We start from the raw sequence: 19,573 nt of genomic DNA, 5'->3' as shown, positions 1-19,573 counted from the left end.
CTACCGGTTAGCCCTCAACGACCTCCGTGGTCTAGTGGTTGAACGTTGTGCTCACGATCCGGAGGCTCCAGGTTCGAATCCCGGTGGGGACATATCACAAAAATCACTTTGTGATCCCTAAATTGGTTGGGACATTACAGGCTGATCACCTGATTGCCCGAAAGTAAAACGATCTGTGCTTAGGAAGGCACGTTAAGCCGTTGGTCCTGGTTACTACTTACTGATGCAAGTACGTAGTCGTTACATGAGTCTTGTCAGGGGCCTTTGGCGGCTCAATAGTAACACTGACACCAGGGTTGATGGGGTTGGTAATCCACCTCACAGTCCTATAGAAGAAGAAGAAGAAGCCCTCATCGTTCCTCATTTCTCCGGCCAAGTAGGCAATGCTATATGCGGTAAATCGACTGTAACTCACGGTAAGGTTACAATATTCAAAGCACAGTATATATAGTCTGTCCCACTATTATCTATCCCTATGTTTCATCATCATCATCAGCCTATTAACGTCCCCACTGCTGGGGCACGGGCCTTCCCTATGGCTGGATAGGGAGATCGGGCCTTAAACCATCACGCGGGCCCAGTGCGGATTGATGGTTATTAACGACTGCTAATGCAGTCGGCACCAACGGCTTAACTTGCCTTCCGAAGCACGGAGGAGCTCGAGATGAACTTTTTTTTGTGGTCACCCATCCTATGACCGGCCTTTGCGAAAGTTGCTTAACTTCAACAATCGTAGACCGAGCGCGTTTGCCGCTGCGCCACCGAGCTCCCTATGTTTATAGGTATTGTAATGCGACTGGATTTAGTACCTATCTAGGTTCTAACAAGTGAAAGTGGTTAGGGCTTCCGCTATGCACTCTCCGACATTGTAAGAATACTAAGGCTGCGTTCACACGGAATATTTCCTATAGATTTTACTGGCAATATAATAACTGAAGATTTAACACGTTGACAGTCCCTATACAAAATGTATAACAATATTTTATGTTTATTTAAAAAAAAAAGAACGTCTAGCTAGGGCCCTGTGCCGAGGTTTTTCTTGCAGCTTCTTTTCCCCGGCTATACAGGTTGTGAGAAGCTGCAGTAGTTTTAGGCGGATGAGACGTTAGTTATGTAAAAATTGACGAATCAAAGTGTAACTATGTTACCTACTGAATAAAGATATTTTTGAATTTGAATTTAAACTTCCTTGTAAGTCCCGCATATTACTTCATCCATTGCCAAGTTACCCGGGATCCAAGTGGAGTACCCGCCCTTAGTGCGTTGGTCGTTTCTTAGTGACCCATATATGGGTCACGGACGTATGGAGCCAGTCCGTCATGACCCGTATATGGGTCACTGGACTGTCAACGTGTTAATGGTAGGTGACGACACAATAAACCTTTGATGGATTGTCAGAAGAAGGATATATAATATATGTGAAAGGTGTGAGTACTGAAATGACTAACAGAAATGAATGGAACAGCAATACACATCACCCTAGCATTATCTCGTTTTTCACAGGGTCGGTTTTTTTTACAGCAGCGACTGCCTGTATGACAGTTTAAGGCGGATGAGTCGTTCGTTATGTAAAAATTGACGATACAAAGTGTTCTATGTTACCTACTGAATAAAGATATTTTTGAATTTGAATGGAAGAGGCATACATGTTATGCCCACCACACTAGGAGTAGGATAAGGGCAGGAGGTTTTTTTTTTTTAAGTAAATTAACAGCAAAATAGCACAAATTTAAAGTCGTAAGACCGAATGTTCTTTTAAAATCCAAACCCTATTGTTTAACTATTGTGTCTGAAAATCTCAGCAGAGGATATAACATTATAACAAACTTAATGCGTACAAAAAATCCACGTATATGTGTCTACTATGTGTGTATACAGGGTGTTAGTGACATCGTAACGAAAACTTTGAGGGGTGGTTCAGGCCATGATTCTGAGTTGATATCAAGTAGAAATTTCCGTCGCAAAAGTATGGATTGGAAAATAATTAAAAAGAAAAGAAAAATTTTCATGAATTTTTGACACGAAATTCCACTTGATATCAACTCAGAATGGTCTGAACCATCCCCCTCAGTATTCGTTACGGTGTCACTAACACCCATACCTACTTATATGGCTACCGTATGTACTTGTACGGGGTGTAAGTGTCATCGTAACGAATACTGAGAGGGATGATTCATCTGATTATTCTGAGTTAATATCAAGTGGAATTTTCCATCGCAAAAGTATAGAATTGAAAATATTTAAAAAAACTAAAAAAAATCATGAATTTTGCGACGGAAAATTCCACTTGATTTTAACTCAGAATCATGGTCTGAATCAACCCCCTCAGTATTCGTTACGATGTCACTAACACCCAGTGTGTGTGATGATGAATAAAACAACTATAGATGGCCTGACTAGCCGATTAGTCGGCCCCAGTAACCCGACTAGTCGACCGACCAGTCAGCTAATTGACCGGCTATTACTGTGTAGGAAAATACTGTTTTTCAGGTTAGAAATATACAGTACGGCTGTATGTCATAGAACCGGGTGAGCACTCCCCATTTGATCGGCCAAGTAGTGAGTGCCATCTGAAAAAATCTACAATAAATAACGTTAAAAATACCTAATTATACATTTAATAGGGTAACATTATAATACGTAGGTACAAACATCTTCTTATCGTGTGGGTTGTGAGGTGGAATACCAGCCTTATCAACCCTGGTGTCAGAGTTATGATTGAGCCGCAAAAGGCCCCTGACGTGGCTCATGTAACGATTACTCACTTACATCAGTAAATAGTAACCGGGAGCAACGGCTTAACGTGCCTTACGAAGCACGGATCATCTTACTTTCGGACAATCAGGTGATCAGCCTGTAATGTCCTAACCAAAGTAGGGATCACAAAGTGATTTTTGTGATATGTCCCCACCGGGATTCGAACCCAGGGCCTCCGGATCGTGAGTCCAACGCTTAACCACTGGACCACAGAGGCCGTACAAACATAATTAATAGGTATAAGAAACCCGAACAGCGAAACCCGATAGTGTCATAATGTACCTAGGAAGAGCTCTGTTGACAGCGTTCAACTTTCACTGTACCCAATACGATGCATTACACCTGGTTCTGGAAACTTCAAGAACGTTCTAGACCTCTTCATTGCTCGCGTGGATTGCATACCAATCTTTCGGTTCGTTCGCTGTCACTCCAGAGAATCAAACGTAGGCCTTATTTTGGTGGTCAAGGTGTCACACAAAACCATTTTACGCCACAAAGGGTTGCTAAATTTTATTGATAGGTAACTTACTCTTAGGTTAGGTTACCTCTGTGGGTTAACGGCATCGTTCAAACCATGTATTTAGATTAAGGATATAATGAAAAAAAATATATAATATATACCCCCCCCCCCCCTTCTTTACCTCGTGGAAGAATGGGATGAAGATCAAACACATCTTAATAAAAAAAATATACCTACTTACATCAAAAAAAGTTTTTATCAAAAAGATTGAATTAAGTACTTCTGACTTTGTGTTCAACAAAAAACGAGTAAGTATAATTTTATTTTAAATTTGAACTTGGAACATTAAAGTTAAGAATTGGGTAGTTTCCTAGGCCAAATATAAATTATGAAATTCTAATTACTAAATAAAGACAGATCTACAAAACAAAAAACGTTTTTTTTTTCTTATTTATGAATTTTAATAAAGAAAAAATGTAATAATAATTGCGACATTTTGTCACGTGTTTCTCTGACGTCACAGGTTGCTTTTTCATACAAATTCCATAGTAACTTCGCGTTTTGTCGTTTAGTAAAAAGTAACTGATTTGACTAGTTGGAAACAAGCCTATTCAAAATATTTTTTTATTCTTATTAAGTATTACTTAGTCGCACTTATTTAATATTTTTTGATAATCCTTACAAAAAAAACATAGGTAGTGATCGATTTTTTTGATGAGAGTATAAACATAACCCTTACCTTACTTTAATCCACAGTATCCAACTATAATCACTTTTAATCACTTATAATCACAAAAAAAAAATAAGAACACAAACGCTGTGACCGACTGCCGATGACAAAAACTTTTTTTATTTTTTTCTTTCCACTCCCACGCGCCTATGCGACTCGGCCGAATGATACTAACTGATGGATCTATTTGGATCAATGATCGACGATCTAATGCTTCACTATAGTGTTCTCGATCACAAACATCCTATTGTTTATACTGTGATAAATACTAGATAAGGTATAGTTATTAATTGTCATTTAATACCTATATTAAAGATTAAAGATAAAATTACTGTGGTTAGATGACGTTAGATAACAAGCACAAATAAATATTGACATATTTTAGCAGTGGAGTAGCGTGGTGGAGTATGCTCCCTACTCGACCCGCAGAGGTGTATTACCAACCTTATCAACCCTGGTGTCAGGGTTACTATAGAGCCGCCAAAGGCCCCTAACATGACTCATGTAACGACTAATAACTTACATCAAGTAAGTAGTAACCAGGACCAAAGGCTTAAAGTATTGTGTCAAAAGTATTGTATACGAGCCGTATATTGCTTGAAATAAATGTATTTTATTTTTTTTATTTAAAGTGCCTTCCGAAGCACGGTTCATCTTACTTTCGGACAATCAGGTGATCAGCCTGGAATGTCCTAACCAAACTAGGGATCATATCACAAAATGATTTTTGTGATATGTCTCCACCGGGATTTGAACTCGGGATCGTGATCTCAACGCTCAAACCACCGGACCACGGAGGCCGTAGCAACCCTGGTCGGGGTTATTGACCCTGACAGGTTTTTTTTACTTATTTTAGATTTGCCGCAAATGGCATGCACTACTTGGCCGGACAAATAGTGAGCGCTGAGGGCTCTAACCCAGCCTACTCACATGGCTCATGTAAGGACCAGGTACCTATAATATTTACGTCAGTAAAGGTATTTTAAACGGGACCAGCTTAACGTGCCTTCCGAAGCACGGATGATCTTGTTCGGGTGATCAGTTTTGTGACAGTCTGGCAACGTCCTAACCAACCCCTAAGTTGGTTAGGACGTTGCCATGTCGTGATCCCTAGATCACGAGGTGATTTTCGCCGGGATTCGAACCCGGCACTCCGGTGAGCTGTTGAGCTGGACTACAAAGGCAGTTATGAATAGTGCAATGTCACTGGTATTATTATAAGTAACAAAGTAAGTGAAGAATGAGGAGTAATGACCTTCACGCGTCTCCACGTGACGAGTACCCACGACTCACTGGCGTGTAAAATTCCATGGAATGTATAGACTGTCTTTTGTTAGACACAGTCACGCCAAATGTTCAACTGATCTGTCGTCGTTGAATACGACAGATTATAATCATAATTAAAACACATAATAACGGGTTCTTACCGCGTTTAAATGGGGATATGAGACTCCGCGGTAAGAACACGTTATTATGTGTTTTAATTATGATAATAACCGCGTAAACTTAAAACAAGATTATAATCATATTTCACTTTCTTTAGAACCCTACTCTTCTTTTATCCTTTCTTTAACTCACTGGGATAGGCTAACCTATAAAATGCTACTTAGGTTCTATGACGATCTTGTGACGTAGCGAGTAGGCGCCGCTACTTCAAAAGCGCACCCCTGATGCCGGGCAGCAGCGGTATCAGTACTGGTTAGACGCCGAGGAAATGGATTCTGATAGGGCTCTAGCTAGAACATCACTGATTGAGAAATTGGTCGGTGTACTGCGGAACGGAAGGCGATTGGGGCAACCACCGTTCCACACGCCCTATCTATGGAGTAATGGCGATTACTCCACCGACAAGAGCGCAACTCTTAAATAGAGAGAGAGAGAACCCTATCTCACTTAGTTCTATAGACGCTACTGAACTAGCGATCGATTAATGAATGTGGAGGAACAAGAGAAGTGTGTCAGAAACAATTGAACAAATGTCAAACAAACAGCAATATTGTTTTTTTCTTTTTTACATGAATTGCTTTGATTTGACTTTTTAACCCCCAAAATCACATCCCAAGCATTATTCCGGTTTTCACGGGGTCCGCTTACCTAACCTGAAGATTTGAGAATTCCGGCTTTTACAGAAGCGACTGCCTGTTTGATCTTCCAACCCGCAAAGGAAAAAGTGGAAAATCAGCCCTATATAGGTTAGGCCATATGCCTCCGAAATACATTTTTACATCATCATCATCATCATCCCCACAGCCCATTAACGTCCCCACTGCTGGGGCACGGGCCTTCCCTATGGATGAATAGGGAGATCGGTTCTTAAACCATCACGCGGGCCCAGTGCGGATTGATGGTTATTAACGACTGCTAATGCAGCCGGGACCAACGGCTTAACGTGCCTTCCGAAGCACGGAGGAGCTCGAGGTGAAAACTTTTTTTTTGTGGTCACCCATCCTATGACCTTTGCGAAAGTTGCTTAACTTCAACAATCGCAGACCGAGCACGTTTACCGCTGCGCTACCGAGCTCTTCAACATCAACATTTTTTACATACCTACTTATGATTTTGGGCAAGAAATAATTGTGTAAGTAGTTTAGTTTAGAAGATATATTTATGTATTAATATACGAGTTTTCCAAGTTAAAACAAATAAATCGGTTAGAGGAAAGGCAAACAATATGAAATGTTGTAATGTAAACAAAATTGTTTTCCTAAGTGTTGAAATTGTCAGAACAAAAGTCTTTAGTGTTTGTTTATCTTATTATATGGGATTCTTTCTTGTTAGGAGAGATATAAAATGTTTATATTAATATTAAGCAATAAAATATGAGCAGTGTAAATTGTTTATATATAAGCACAGGCCTAAACCAATGATTATCGTATTCATTTTTGGATATAAATGATTATCACGTGCTCAGCGGTGAAGGAAATCAACGTGAGGAAACCCACATTCCCGAGAAATGCATTTTCGGGGGTATGTGACCTAACCTGAATTGGGCTGGTTTTCCGTTCGCGGGTTGGAAAGTCAGACAGGCAGTCGCTTCTGTAAAAAACCGGACCTGTCAAATCTTCACGTTAGTCTAACAGAAAGCTCGTTGCGGTCGGTGTAGATATTTATGAGTGCACTCGATATTTATAGTTCATATTACGATGGATGTACGATATGGTGCAAAAGTCCAATCAGTTTCTTGCAAAATAACTTTACTGGTTGCACTTAAGAGCTTCTGGTTACATGTCGTTTCTGTAACAGACCAAAAACACCTATAAAAACATAAATTTTATAATTATGATAACTAATGGTGCCGCGACTTGTGCTGAGTGCGGCCCTTTTATCTCAGAACGTCCACCACCACCTTATGATCATTTCGACAAACATCCGTCTTGCTTTTTTGTAATTGTTTTAGTGGAAATTTGATATTATGATGTTGTTGTCTTTTTTTGTGTGTGGCGTCCTATTATAATAAACTATTTCTATTCTATTCTAATAATAATTTCACCACTGTTTACAAATAATTCGCTGGGCTCAGTGACTGCACTTTTGCTCTTTGATTGTACCTTTGCCTACCGCATCAGGATATAAGTACGCGTGAGCTTATGTTACGTTTGACCTGATTTTCCGAGAAAGTAAGATGATTCCGTGTTTCAGAGGGCACGTTAATCTGCTGGTCCCTGTATTAGTCATAAAACCTTCCATTAACGCGCAGTGTAGCAGCGTGGTGGTATATGCTCCATAGTCAATAACTTTTCCGGTTGATTGAGGGGAGGCCTGTGCCCAGCAGTGGTACGCATATAGGCTGTTTATGTTATGTTTTGTGTGGTCAAATACCACATACCTATTGATTAGCCAAGCTACTAATCCTTCTGACTGTTAGATGGTCATTAAATGATCATTACGCGTTCGAACGGATGTGGTGTGACCTTCAATAATAATGTCTCTAGTGCGATTTATAGCGACACTGACTTCCATACTTATGCTCTCGTGGCTTAGACTGCGTGTACACATACATACATGCTTAATTTTAAGGGTTCCTTTTTTATTTTGACGTGACTTATTGTAGATTTGCCGCAGATGGCATTAACGTGAAGGCTCTCACCCGGTACAACGTTTAAGACAACAGGCCTGAGGGTCCCCAATTGGCCGCGAACCTCGGCTCGGGGCGTCGTCTGAGAGGAAAAATATTTTAAAGAATTCGACCCTGGTGGGTCGATAGCCATACACGCCGATTGAGGGAAATCGTCGACCACGCCGGCGGGGTCGGTATCGGGGTCCTGAAGTGTTTAGTGTCGTGAGCTGATTGGCTGCCTCTATGGCTAGAGTAATCGGGTAGTCGGGATTGTATATTACGTCTCAGACGCCGATATATTTCAGTATCGTCCCTAATTGGGATTTTTAGAGTTCCGAACCTCAAAAGGAAAAACGGAACACTTAAGGATCAGTCTGGGGTGTTAAAATGGCCACATCGAAGCAATTCATCTATGAAAGCAATATTGCTATTTGACATTTGTTTGCATTGCACACTTACGTATTGTCCGTGCTCTATAGCATGTTAAAATGTGGTTGTGTAACCAGCTTAATTATTGCGTGTGAACATGGAAAGGTAACAAGGTGTCAATATAGATTATAAATATTGTGGGTCAGTAGATAACTGTCAAATTATAACACGTGATGAGGAACTTTCTAGACTACGTTCGTTCCCCAAAAACAATATAGAAGGCGTTGTACGCGAAAATTACCTGTTTTGTCATAGGTCGCGTTCATAATTTATTCAATAATACTGGGTGTTAGTGACATCGTAACGAATACTGAGGGGGTTGATTCAGACCATGATTCTGAGTTAAAATCAAGTGGAATTTTCCGTCGCAAAATTCATGTTTTTTTTTAGTTTTTTTTTTAATTATTTTCAATTCTATACTTTTGCGATGGAAAATTCCACTTGATATTAACTCAGAATAATCAGATGAATCATCCCTCTCAGTATTCGTTACGATGACACTTACACCCCGTACAAGTACATACGGTAGCCATATAAGTAGGTATGGGTGTTAGTGACACCGTAACGAATACTGAGGGGGATGGTTCACACCATGATTCTGAGTTGATATCAAGTGGAATTTCGTGTCGAAAAAATCATGAAAATTTTTCTTTTCTTTTTAATTATTTTCCAATCCATACTTATGCGACGGAAATTTCTACTTGATATCAACTCAGAATCATGGCCTGAACCACCCCTCAAAGTTTTCGTTACGATGTCACTAACACCCTGTATAATGTAATAGCAGAGGCATTCATAACAATATTATGGGTAATGCGTTTAAGGATCAGTCCTCAGACTATAACCCAACCAATGTAAATATACAAGTTACAATAGGATAGTTTCCTAAGTCAAAGATAGGTAAATTATGAAATTCTGATTACTAAATAAAGACAGATCTAAAACTAACGGAAAGCATTTTCTTTTTCCTACTTAACTTATTTATGAATTTTAATAAAGAAAAATTTAATAATAACTGCGACATGTTTTCAAGTTTTTCTATTTTGTCACAGGTTACTCTTTCATACAAATTCCACAGTAATTTCGTGTTAAAAAGTTAACTGATTTGACTAGTTGGAAACTATCCTATTCTCCTTCTTCTATCGTGTGGATCGTGAGGTGGAGTACCGACCTCATCAACCCTGGTGTCAGGGTTACTATTGAGCCGCCAAAGGTCCCTGACATGGCTCATGTAACGACTACTTACTTACATCAGTAAGTAGTAACCGGGACCAACGGCCTAACGTGCCTTCCGAAGCACGGATCATATTACTTTCGGACAATGATGGTGATCAACCAGTAATGTCCTAACCAAACTAGGGATCACAAAGTAATTTTTGTGATATGTCCCCACCGGAAATCGAACCCGGGACCTCCGGATCCATTTCTAGTTCCACTTGTAAGTGACCCGATGTTGTAGTAATGACAATGTCGGCGTATAAAATGCTTATAATTTAAGTCACGTAACATAATCTAGCACGAGCCTTACACGCTCAGCCCCATTCTAACTCAAGTTCAAACCGATTACAATAATCAGATATTATAATCGATTACCAACTCGTCCTTACTATATTATGCATTATTGTAAGTACATTTACAATTGACAAACATCACTCATACATAAACTCACGCCTATTTCCCACCGGGGTAAGCAGAGACTTTGGAATTCCATTTGCTTCGATCCTGACACACTTCTCTTGCTTCCTACACATTCATCAATCGTTTTACGACCTCCGTGGTCCAGTGGTTGATCATCGGATTTATGATCCGGAGGTCCCGGGTTCGATTCCCGATGGGGACGTATTACACTACAAAAATTACTTTGTGGTCCCTAGTTTGGTTAGGACATTACTGACTCATCACCAGATTGTCCGAAAGTAAGATGATCCGTGCTTCGGGAGGCACGTTAAGGCGTTGGTCCCGGTCGTGAGCTTTTTTGTAAGCTGTAGCGTCCTCTAAAAATAAATATGTTCTTTTTTTTCTTTTCTTTTCTTTTTTTTCCGTCCTTTTTTCTTTTTATGTTTTGTCGTTACGTGATACCTAGCAGTGGGACTTATATATGCTATTATGTTATGTTATAACAATCGTCTATAAATTAACACAACTAAAGTATACCTAAGAATCATTAACAGCTTCTTATATGTATTTCATAATCTCCTGGTATCCAATAATTGTCACAGACTTACCCAATAGCATAAATGTCGACCTTGCATTGTAAGTTATTGAATAAATAGATCGTTAAGACATCTAAGGCGCATGTCTTGAATATCACACAGCTCTTGCGCGCCTGTTGTAGTATAATAGATCACTTATAGCGTAAAAGAATTCTGATTATTTGCACAATGATTGACAGCGAGAATGAAACGCCTGGTTCAAGTTTAATAGCAATTGCAACGACTAGTGTACGGTCACGAGCATTAATATGTATACACTTTGGTACCATGTCACATTAACTTTTTTGACAAATTGAACTGTAAGTCTCACTAAATGTCAAATATGTTAGTGTGACAGAGTCCTAAAGTGGGTACATTATGTGGTATTAATAATAACCGGTAATAACCAGTAACTCGCCTTATTTAAAAATGTAAATTGTAAATCATTAATTTCCTATTATTTAGGTATACCCACCTACCACCTTACACACCACACCTTTAGGTGTATGCACCTAAGAAGGTAAGGGTGTTTTACCTTAGATTATAATCGCAACGTATTTTCCGTCAATGAAAGCTTTTCGTTATAAAGATAACAATGTAAATATAAATAGCCTATATATTTTTTACTGCTGGGTACAGGCTTTTTCTGACAAACGGGGAGGTGCGGAGCATACTCCACCTGGCTGCTCCACTGCGGGTTGGCGGAGGTGTTTGGGATAGTAGCCCGGAACCAACGGCTTAACCTTCCGAAGCACGGAAATAATCTATAACAAAGAAAAGATCAAGGAACAGAGTGGCCCCGATTCCTGCAGACACATCCTAATTTTATTTTAAGTTATACCTATCATTTTCTTATCCGCCGAAAAGAAAAGGGACGGATGATTGACAACTGTTAATTTTAAAATAGGTATCTCGCTCAAATGACGTGTGCTGTCAACTTAAAATTTGCTAATATAAAATTTTGGAACGGTCTTTTAAATTTCGGCCTATAATTGACATGTGTTCCATAAAGTTTATGCCTGTCGATTACCCGTCCCTTTCTTTTTCAGCGGATAAAAAAATGACAGGTGTAATTTAAAATAAAATTAGATGGTTTGTACATGAATCAGCACCAATATTTATGTAAATAAAATAACAACATTGTACTTAACCTAATATTTATTTTGTAAATACTTTTTTTTATAATACATATTTTTACAGTCTTAAAACTACAAAATTAAGTATAAAAATAAGTTATATACATTTTTGTTTATTTTTCAAGTAGCAAATATATTTTTTTTACTATTTCGAAAATATTTTTCAAAATATTCATCAGTCTTACGTCCTCTTTAGACTGAAAAATATTGTGATAAAAAAGAAGGACCTGTCTCGGTGGACTTTTTTTGTGACATTTGATTTTTATTACAGTACTTATAAAAATTAAGTTTTTATTTTAAAATTTCAAAAAGTTTAATTCTGTTTGTATTGGTGACATCTCTTTCTCTTTTTTTATATCATGTCAACAGTGGAAGGAGATGCTCAATGACTACTTATTTGGGTGAATCTCAAAATTTCAAGTTTGGTGACGAAATTTCATATTATTTTTTCGTGAAAAATTGGGCTCCGACATGAAAAAGATCCAAAAGGATCCTCGGTTCCGACATGAAAAAGGAATTTTCCAATTCCCAATTTTTCCAATTTCCCCAATTTTTCACGAAAAAATTATATGACAGTCGCCACCAAACTTGACACATTTTGATATTCACCCATTTATGACTTTATTTCATAAAGTTAAGTTTTTAGGAGACCGTAAAATAATGTTAAAAATACCTGGGTGTGATCCTCTAAGGCACTGCAGTATGGCAACATGTACTTTCCAACCGACTTTAAAAATAAGGAGGTTATCAATCCAGTTGGTTTTTTTTTTGTTGGATATTTGTCACGTCAAAACTCCGTCATTTACAAATCGATAAGGAATTATTTTTCTCTTAAATGGAATCCATGAGAAATTGGGTGAACTCCTCAAAGTTTCTATTTTTAATTCGCGTGTAAAGGAGGAGAACCCAGTGGTGTAATGGTTAACACGCTCATCTCGGCACGAAAGGAGCTGCGGGTTCAAATATCGTCGTCGTTATGAAGTCAGTTTTTATTTTTATTAAAAAAAATACATAGACAAGATGTCGTGCATGAGCGCACGTTAAATCGTCACATAGCCTCATGGCCTAGAGTACAGCGCTATAGTTGCCCAGTGAATTACTTAGCTATCTGTATGTTTCTGGCAACATTTTATCAATTGATAACAAAATACTGATAATGCTGTCGTCATTCTAGATAGGTACTGAGTACGAGTAACAAAGAGTAGGTATTTTAACACATCAAGTGAAACACTACATTTAATCCTTTTTTTAAACAGAAATCTTTTGCCGTGTTTAACACTTGTTCAACCGCCTATAGTTCCGGAGATAGTTCTGAGTTTAAAAATAAATAATCTGTAGTCAACCTTTAAAACTTATAAAATAAGGTTATGCAGAGAATAGAATATGATAACATATATGGGTTTCAAACTCGTTAGGGGGAAAGAACTTGTTAGGGGGAAAGAACTTGTTAGGGTGAAAGACCTCGTAAGGTGTAAAAACTTAAAGATAAGTACTCGATAGCGGTACGGACTCTATACAGACACGGACTCAAGGACACCATAGTCAGAGCTCTTGCATTCTTCATTGTATTTCACTTGATATGTATCAGACTAGACCATTCATACAATCTAAAACCAGCCAGTTCTAAACTGGATAACCAATTATTTATTAAATTTCAAACTTCGAATCACGATGACGCTGTCACAGTGACGGACGTTCTCCTGTCATCGGCGGTAACGGTTATAACCGTTGCATCGGTGTTAGCGTTATTCGTAACGTTATTGTCAGCTGATCGGGAGCTCTGTGCCATCGCGCTTGTGATAGGCTGTGTGATAGGTAAAGCTGATGCCTGGTAGTTGGGATAGTGGATCCCGACTACCTCTTCGTAACTTGGTGGCGCCATCGCTTCTGTAATAAGAAGAAAGAAAATTCAAATTAAAATATATTTCATTGCACCAAAATAAAGGACATAGTTACAAAAGAAGCGTAACTAGGTAGATAAATGACAGTTTATAAGTTTCCTATTGAGCTCGGACTAAAAAACCCCCCATTTTTAGCCCCTGGATATTAAGTAGTACCCGAGTCCTTCCCAATAAAAGTCCCAAATATTTTTTGCAAAACAATCTAATCTTTCGGCGTACTTATTGAAAGAATGTTTGATAAGATGAACGTGACATTTTTATCTAGAAAGCGCTATTGTTTGTGTGTAACGAAATTTGTAAAACGTAGTAATGCTTATTTTGAATGTTTTCCAAGCAGGCCTCTGATTGGTAAAGAAAGTCCTGTGCTCAGGGGTGGGACTTTTACAGTGATGTGTCGAGCCTGAGAATGTTCTCCAAGTGGTCTTGTTCTTTCCGAATGGATGTTATTGACATCGTTACGAAAACTTTGAGGGATGATTCAGACCATGACTCTTGAGTTCAGAATAATGAGCTACCTAAATCATCCCCCTCAGTATTCGTTACGAATTACGCCCCGTATAAGTACGTACAGGTAGCCGTACAAGTACGTATGGGTGCTAGTAACATCGTAACGAATACTGAGGGGGATGATTGAGACCATGATTCTGAGTTAATATCAAGTGGAATTTCCTGTCAGAAAAAAGAACTGAATCATCTCTCAAAGTTTTCGTTACGATGTTACTAACACCCTGTATACAACATAAACTGTCTATATATGACTCACTGCTGGGCACAGGTTTCCCCTCAATCAACTGGAGGGGATATGGAGCATACTCTACCACGCTGCTCCACTGCGGGTTGGCAGAGGTTACTATTTACTTGAGTAATACGTACTTAGTCGATACTAGTTTCCAACTAGTCAAATCAGTTACTTTGTACTAAACGTTAAAATACGAAATTACTATGCAATTTGTATGAAAAAGGACACTGTGACGTCAGAGAAAAACGTGATAAAATGTCGGACTTATTATTAAGTTTCTTTTGATTCAAATTCATGAACAAGTTAAAAAGAGAAAACATAATATTTTCATTAGTTTTTGATCTCTCTTTATTTAGTCATCAGAATTTCGTAATTTATCTTGAACCTAGTTGTGGAGCGGCAAATTCTACCGCACACTCTGCATGAGCCTCTGTCAGCTTCACAACTCACACGAGGAAAGGCGAAGACTTACCATATTTGGGCGGTGGGGGCAAATTGGCGGGGCTGACGAAGATAGTTGGCTCTTGCTGCGCAAACGACTGCCGGGGCCTCGAACCCACGTACATTCGCCTCTCTTGCGGCACTCGCGTCTTTTGCCCTGGAAATAAGAAAGAAAAACTGTTAATAATTAAAAAAAAAAAAACTACAACCACAGCTTTTGTTGTTGTTTTTTTTTTTGTTTGGAGTCTTTTACATGGGACTTAAACATATTTCGGTAGTTTTTATGCGAAAGATCAAAGAGCATCCTCACAATCATTTATTCGTAGTCACAATCTAAAAACTAAAAAAAAAAATCTAAAAACTTTTTTATTATTATTTTTTTTTTAATCTATCATTTATAGTATTAGTAGGATTTACGAAATACAGAACCTTATTAATGTAAATTGACGTAGTTCCAAAATTATATTTCTATAGGTTATTTTTGGGTAGGGAACATAGCAGCTATAAGTAATAGTTATACTAGGTATAAATAAAAATAAATTATTCCTTATTAGGGTGAATATCAAAATGTGCCAAGTTTGGTGGCGAACTTTCATACTATTTTTTCGTGAAAAATTGGGTTCCGACATGAAAAAGTATAATTCTACGAGATAACTTGTTTCTCGTAGCTAGAACTATCCTTTTTCACGTGTCGAACCCAATTTTTCTCGAAAAAATAATATGAAAGTTTGCCACCAAGCTTGACATTTTGATATTCACCCTTAAAGGCAAAAGGCTCGCCCCTTATTAGATGGGACTTAAAAATAGCTGGTAAGAAGTGGTTGTGTACACTCTGCCTACCCCCTCAGGGATGCAGATGTGGTAGAATAGAATAGAAACAGTTTATTATAAATGCTGTGTTACATAAAAAAAAAAATAATCACACATCACTAATTTAAGAGCCACGCTCTTGTCGGTATAGCATTCTCCATTCTTGTCTATAAAGGCCAATTCTGTCACTTCCTAACTCATTTTAGTATTTTTTTTAGTTTTTAAAAATTACATCTACTTTCTAAACTATACCTAATCTCAGCATCCGGACACAGGCGGTAAGAAAAACGATCATTATGATGACAGTACTGAAGAAAAATAATGTCCAAAAAATATCCATAAATGACATGGAAACTTCAATCGTTACATCTTCAGCACTTTCCGAATCCATTTTTAAAAAGTCACTTGAACACTATTATGGGTTAGTCTTGTAATTTTTCTTCATTAATTTCTGTTAATATATTAAGTGGGTAGTTATAAGTTATTAGAATAAGATGCGGGTGGACTGCGTTTCCCCCGGCCTAGCAGTCGAATACAGCTTTTAAACTACTAAAGAATTTTAATTAAATATAACTTAAATTTATTCTCAACACTTCACTTAAATTAAATGTAACTTCAATTGGTTTAATATTTGTAACTAAGTATATAATTTAACTAATAATTTTAATTAATTGACCACTACCAAATAAACTTTTTAATTATTTATATATCTCGTTTAAATCACCTTTAAGGTAAATAGAATTGTTTTGATTTAGCCCAAATTAAATTGTAATTATAGTTATTTTTTTAATGGAACACTAAAAATACTCCTTATATTTGATTTTTTAGATAAGTTTATCAAATGTAGTTATTTTATCAACGCACTATAACCAACTGTCACTTAAATTGTACAGAGTATAACTTTATTATACCCATTTATATTATCATAACAAAATTTTACAACTGGCTTAGGATTAAGGCAAGACTTTTCCTTTATGGAAGGATAAAATTTTCGCGATAAAATTTTACATTTGTATGAGAAAAATATATCTCACTTGACTGATTATGATAAGGGTATAGACCAGTGTCGCCGATTGACGTAGGTGAGTGCGTTTTTTTATGAGTTTTCCTGTTAAAATTATTGTAAACATTAAGAGATAAATTATTATCTATTTGTTATAAATAATCAATCTTATATAATAAAACTTAATGCGTAACATGACATGTAATAAAAGCCGCAAAAAAAAAGCTAGTCACACTTTGTTATTGACATGGCTTCAATTTGGGCTACTCCATGTTTGGGACACGCATGTGACTGTTTTACAGCTGTCCACAATCAATAATCTCTGCAGGTGGGGATACCTGGTTGATGGTTACGATGATTGCGAGTGTGGAGTATCACCACAAACTATGGCTCACCTTTTGTGCTGTCCTAAGTGCCCTAACATCTGCACTATTAAAGACCTTTACGAAGCCACTGACAATGCCGTAAGCGTGGCCAATTATAGGTCAGCAAAAATTTAGTATCGATCGCCATCGACTCGCAAAGAAGAAGAGCTGTCCACAGCTCTAAAGCAGTCCCTTCTACAGCCAAGTCTTTCTTTAGAACATGGAGTCCATACTTATCATGAACTCCCTAGCGTTAAATATCCAGTTTTTCACAGGGTCCGCTTGCCTAACCTGAAGATTTGACAGGTCCGATTTTTTACAGAAGCGACTGCCTGTCTGACCTTTCAACCCGCGAAGGGAAAACCGGCCCAACACAGGTTAGTTCACATACCTCCAAAACTGTAACTGTAAATGTAGGGTATGTAGGTGTACTGAGCACGTGATAATAATTTATAATCCAAACATGAATTCGAAAAACGATTCTGAAAATCATAGGTTTGGGCCCGTGCTGGATTCAAACCTGCGGTCTTACAGTGAGAATCAAGCGTTCTTCCAACTGCGCTACCACGGCTGTCAACATACATGGAATCTATACTAATATTATAAATAGAAAAGTGTATGTATGTCTGTATCTGTTTGTTCGTATTTCATGGAAAATGGAGCGACGAATTGACGTGATATTTTCAGTGGAGATAGTTGAAGTGATGGAGAGTGACATAGGCTATCTTTTGTCTCTTTTTAACCCCCCACTTTCATAAAATGGGGGATAGAAGTTTGTATATTTAAATGGTGTGCTCACATGCCTGCAATGTGCGAGGATCTTCTCCAATAAGATTGGCTTTACAAGCCACATGCGAGCACATGAACGTCGGAGTTGAAGCAGTCGCCGTAGCCGAAATCGGCTGGATCTCATCATCATATATAAGATATATACCGCGTAAATCTCATATTATATTATAGATAAGTTAAAATATATTATGTTGTTATGTATGTATGTTAAAAACAATAATATAATTACTTAAGGTGATCATCCGTAGACAGAAGAAGACGATGAGCCAAACGACCAACATCCCAATCAGGACAAGCATGTAAAAAAACGCCAGTTTAGTGACGTCATCCTTGACTGGTCCTTTTTCCCGGTCCTCTTCGGAAGACTCGGAAGATTCCAGAAAATCGTAACTCGGATGTCCGAATATAACAGGCATTTTGTGGAGTTCTCTTCCAAATTTCAAAATTCAAAAAAATGTAAGAATCAAGTGTAGATAATTATTATTGTGTTTTGAATCTCGAACGGTCAATCTCGATTTAAATTATGTTCCAAAAGCAGATTAAAAGATGCAATCGTTCTATAATTTAAATTTGGAACAACGTAGCAACTCCAATCGGATTATGATAATTCAATAATCGTATTAACTTTTAGATACAGAGGTATCTAATTTGTTTCTATCTCTTTCTTACTTTATTAATTTATCAAACACGTATCTCGTTTTTGACACTTTTCTTCTCTCTTTTTCCTGTTGTGATAAAAATCTTTATCTGGCACTTTTCGTTTGATATTATTCGGTCTTCTGAAACAGTCTTTACCCTGTTTGCGTCACAAAACAGTTGAGTTACAGAAGAATTATAATTTATATTACACTCATAATAATTTGCTTTAAACAAACTATCAGAATGATTTTTCGCACTGCACAAAGATACCACTGGCTAAAGAGTGAGAAATACTTAAATTAATTTAAAAGCAAAGAATACTAAAATAGCACTTATTTAAGAGCAAAGGATACTAAAATACCACTTATTTTAGAGCGATGGATACAAAAATGACTCTTTAAAATATTAGAATACCATTGAAATTTTCCACCAATTTAAGAGCAAATAATATTAAAACGACTCTATTAGTTTGAAAAAGAAACCAGAAAAACCACTTTCTAGAGTGAAAAATACAAAAGTACCACTTTTTAAAAGATAAAATACACAAAAATACCACTTTACGGATAAAAAACACTACAACACTTCTTCAAGAACAAAGAATGAATAGAAAATACATTTTTGTGATATATTTTTCTTTACACAGTAGTATTTTATACAAGATAATGATGTCAACTACATCAATGTACGGTTTTTTTCTAGATTATCAGCATTATCTGTAGATATTTTGACAGTATCGAGTTAAGATTATGAAATCACTAGGACGTGTGAAGGTATTGAGATATTTATAACTAAAGGTAGGTTACTCTACGACAGATGCTGCTTAAATCATCTGACAAGATGGACAAGGCCTAATGATGATGATATAGTTATCCATTTTATTATCTTATGTATAATCTATAGGAACCGATACAACCATAGATACTTGTTAAATTGTTCGAGGAGTTAATGACATCGTAACGAATACTGAGAGGGATGATTAAGAGAATGATTCTGAGTTGATATCAAGTGGAATATCCCGTCAAAAAGTATGGAACTGAAATAATTTATAAAAACTAAAAAAAACGTAAATTTTGAAAAGGAAAATGAACGGAAACTTGTGCTACCTGTACGTACATGTACGGGGTG

At 37.4% G+C, this 19,573-nt stretch overlaps 2 protein-coding genes across 17 annotated transcripts in view; both read right to left on the bottom strand.

The window, feature by feature from the left end:
• LOC126377562 (uncharacterized) overlaps window positions 1–4,115 on the bottom strand; it is a 48,261-nt gene extending 44,146 nt beyond the window's left edge. The window contains exon 1 of the mRNA XM_050025362.1: window positions 3,957–4,115. The gene's annotated coding sequence lies outside the window, so the exon portion shown is untranslated. The remainder of the gene's footprint in view (window positions 1–3,956) is intronic.
• Window positions 4,116–11,765: 7,650 nt separating this feature from the next.
• LOC126377611 (uncharacterized) overlaps window positions 11,766–19,573 on the bottom strand; it is a 63,974-nt gene continuing 56,166 nt past the window's right edge. For 14 of the 16 annotated variants that reach the window (XM_050025443.1, XM_050025450.1, XM_050025441.1 and 11 more), the window contains exons 2-3: window positions 14,874–14,999; window positions 11,766–13,648 (exon numbers count right to left, since the gene is read on the bottom strand). In XM_050025443.1, coding sequence (XP_049881400.1) covers window positions 13,428–13,648; window positions 14,874–14,999 — 347 coding nt within the window. In that variant the 3' untranslated portion in view covers window positions 11,766–13,427. Of the gene's footprint in view, window positions 13,649–14,873; window positions 15,000–15,904; window positions 16,193–18,038; window positions 18,826–19,573 lie in introns of those variants that run through there. The other 2 variants (XM_050025440.1, XM_050025442.1) reach the window with 2 other exon arrangements.

Source organism: Pectinophora gossypiella, chromosome 23, assembly GCF_024362695.1.
Source record: "Pectinophora gossypiella chromosome 23, ilPecGoss1.1, whole genome shotgun sequence".
Taxonomy (NCBI): Eukaryota; Metazoa; Arthropoda; class Insecta; order Lepidoptera; family Gelechiidae; genus Pectinophora; species Pectinophora gossypiella.
Note: the sequence above shows the minus strand (reverse complement) of the source record. Positions and strands in the feature narration are given on the sequence as shown.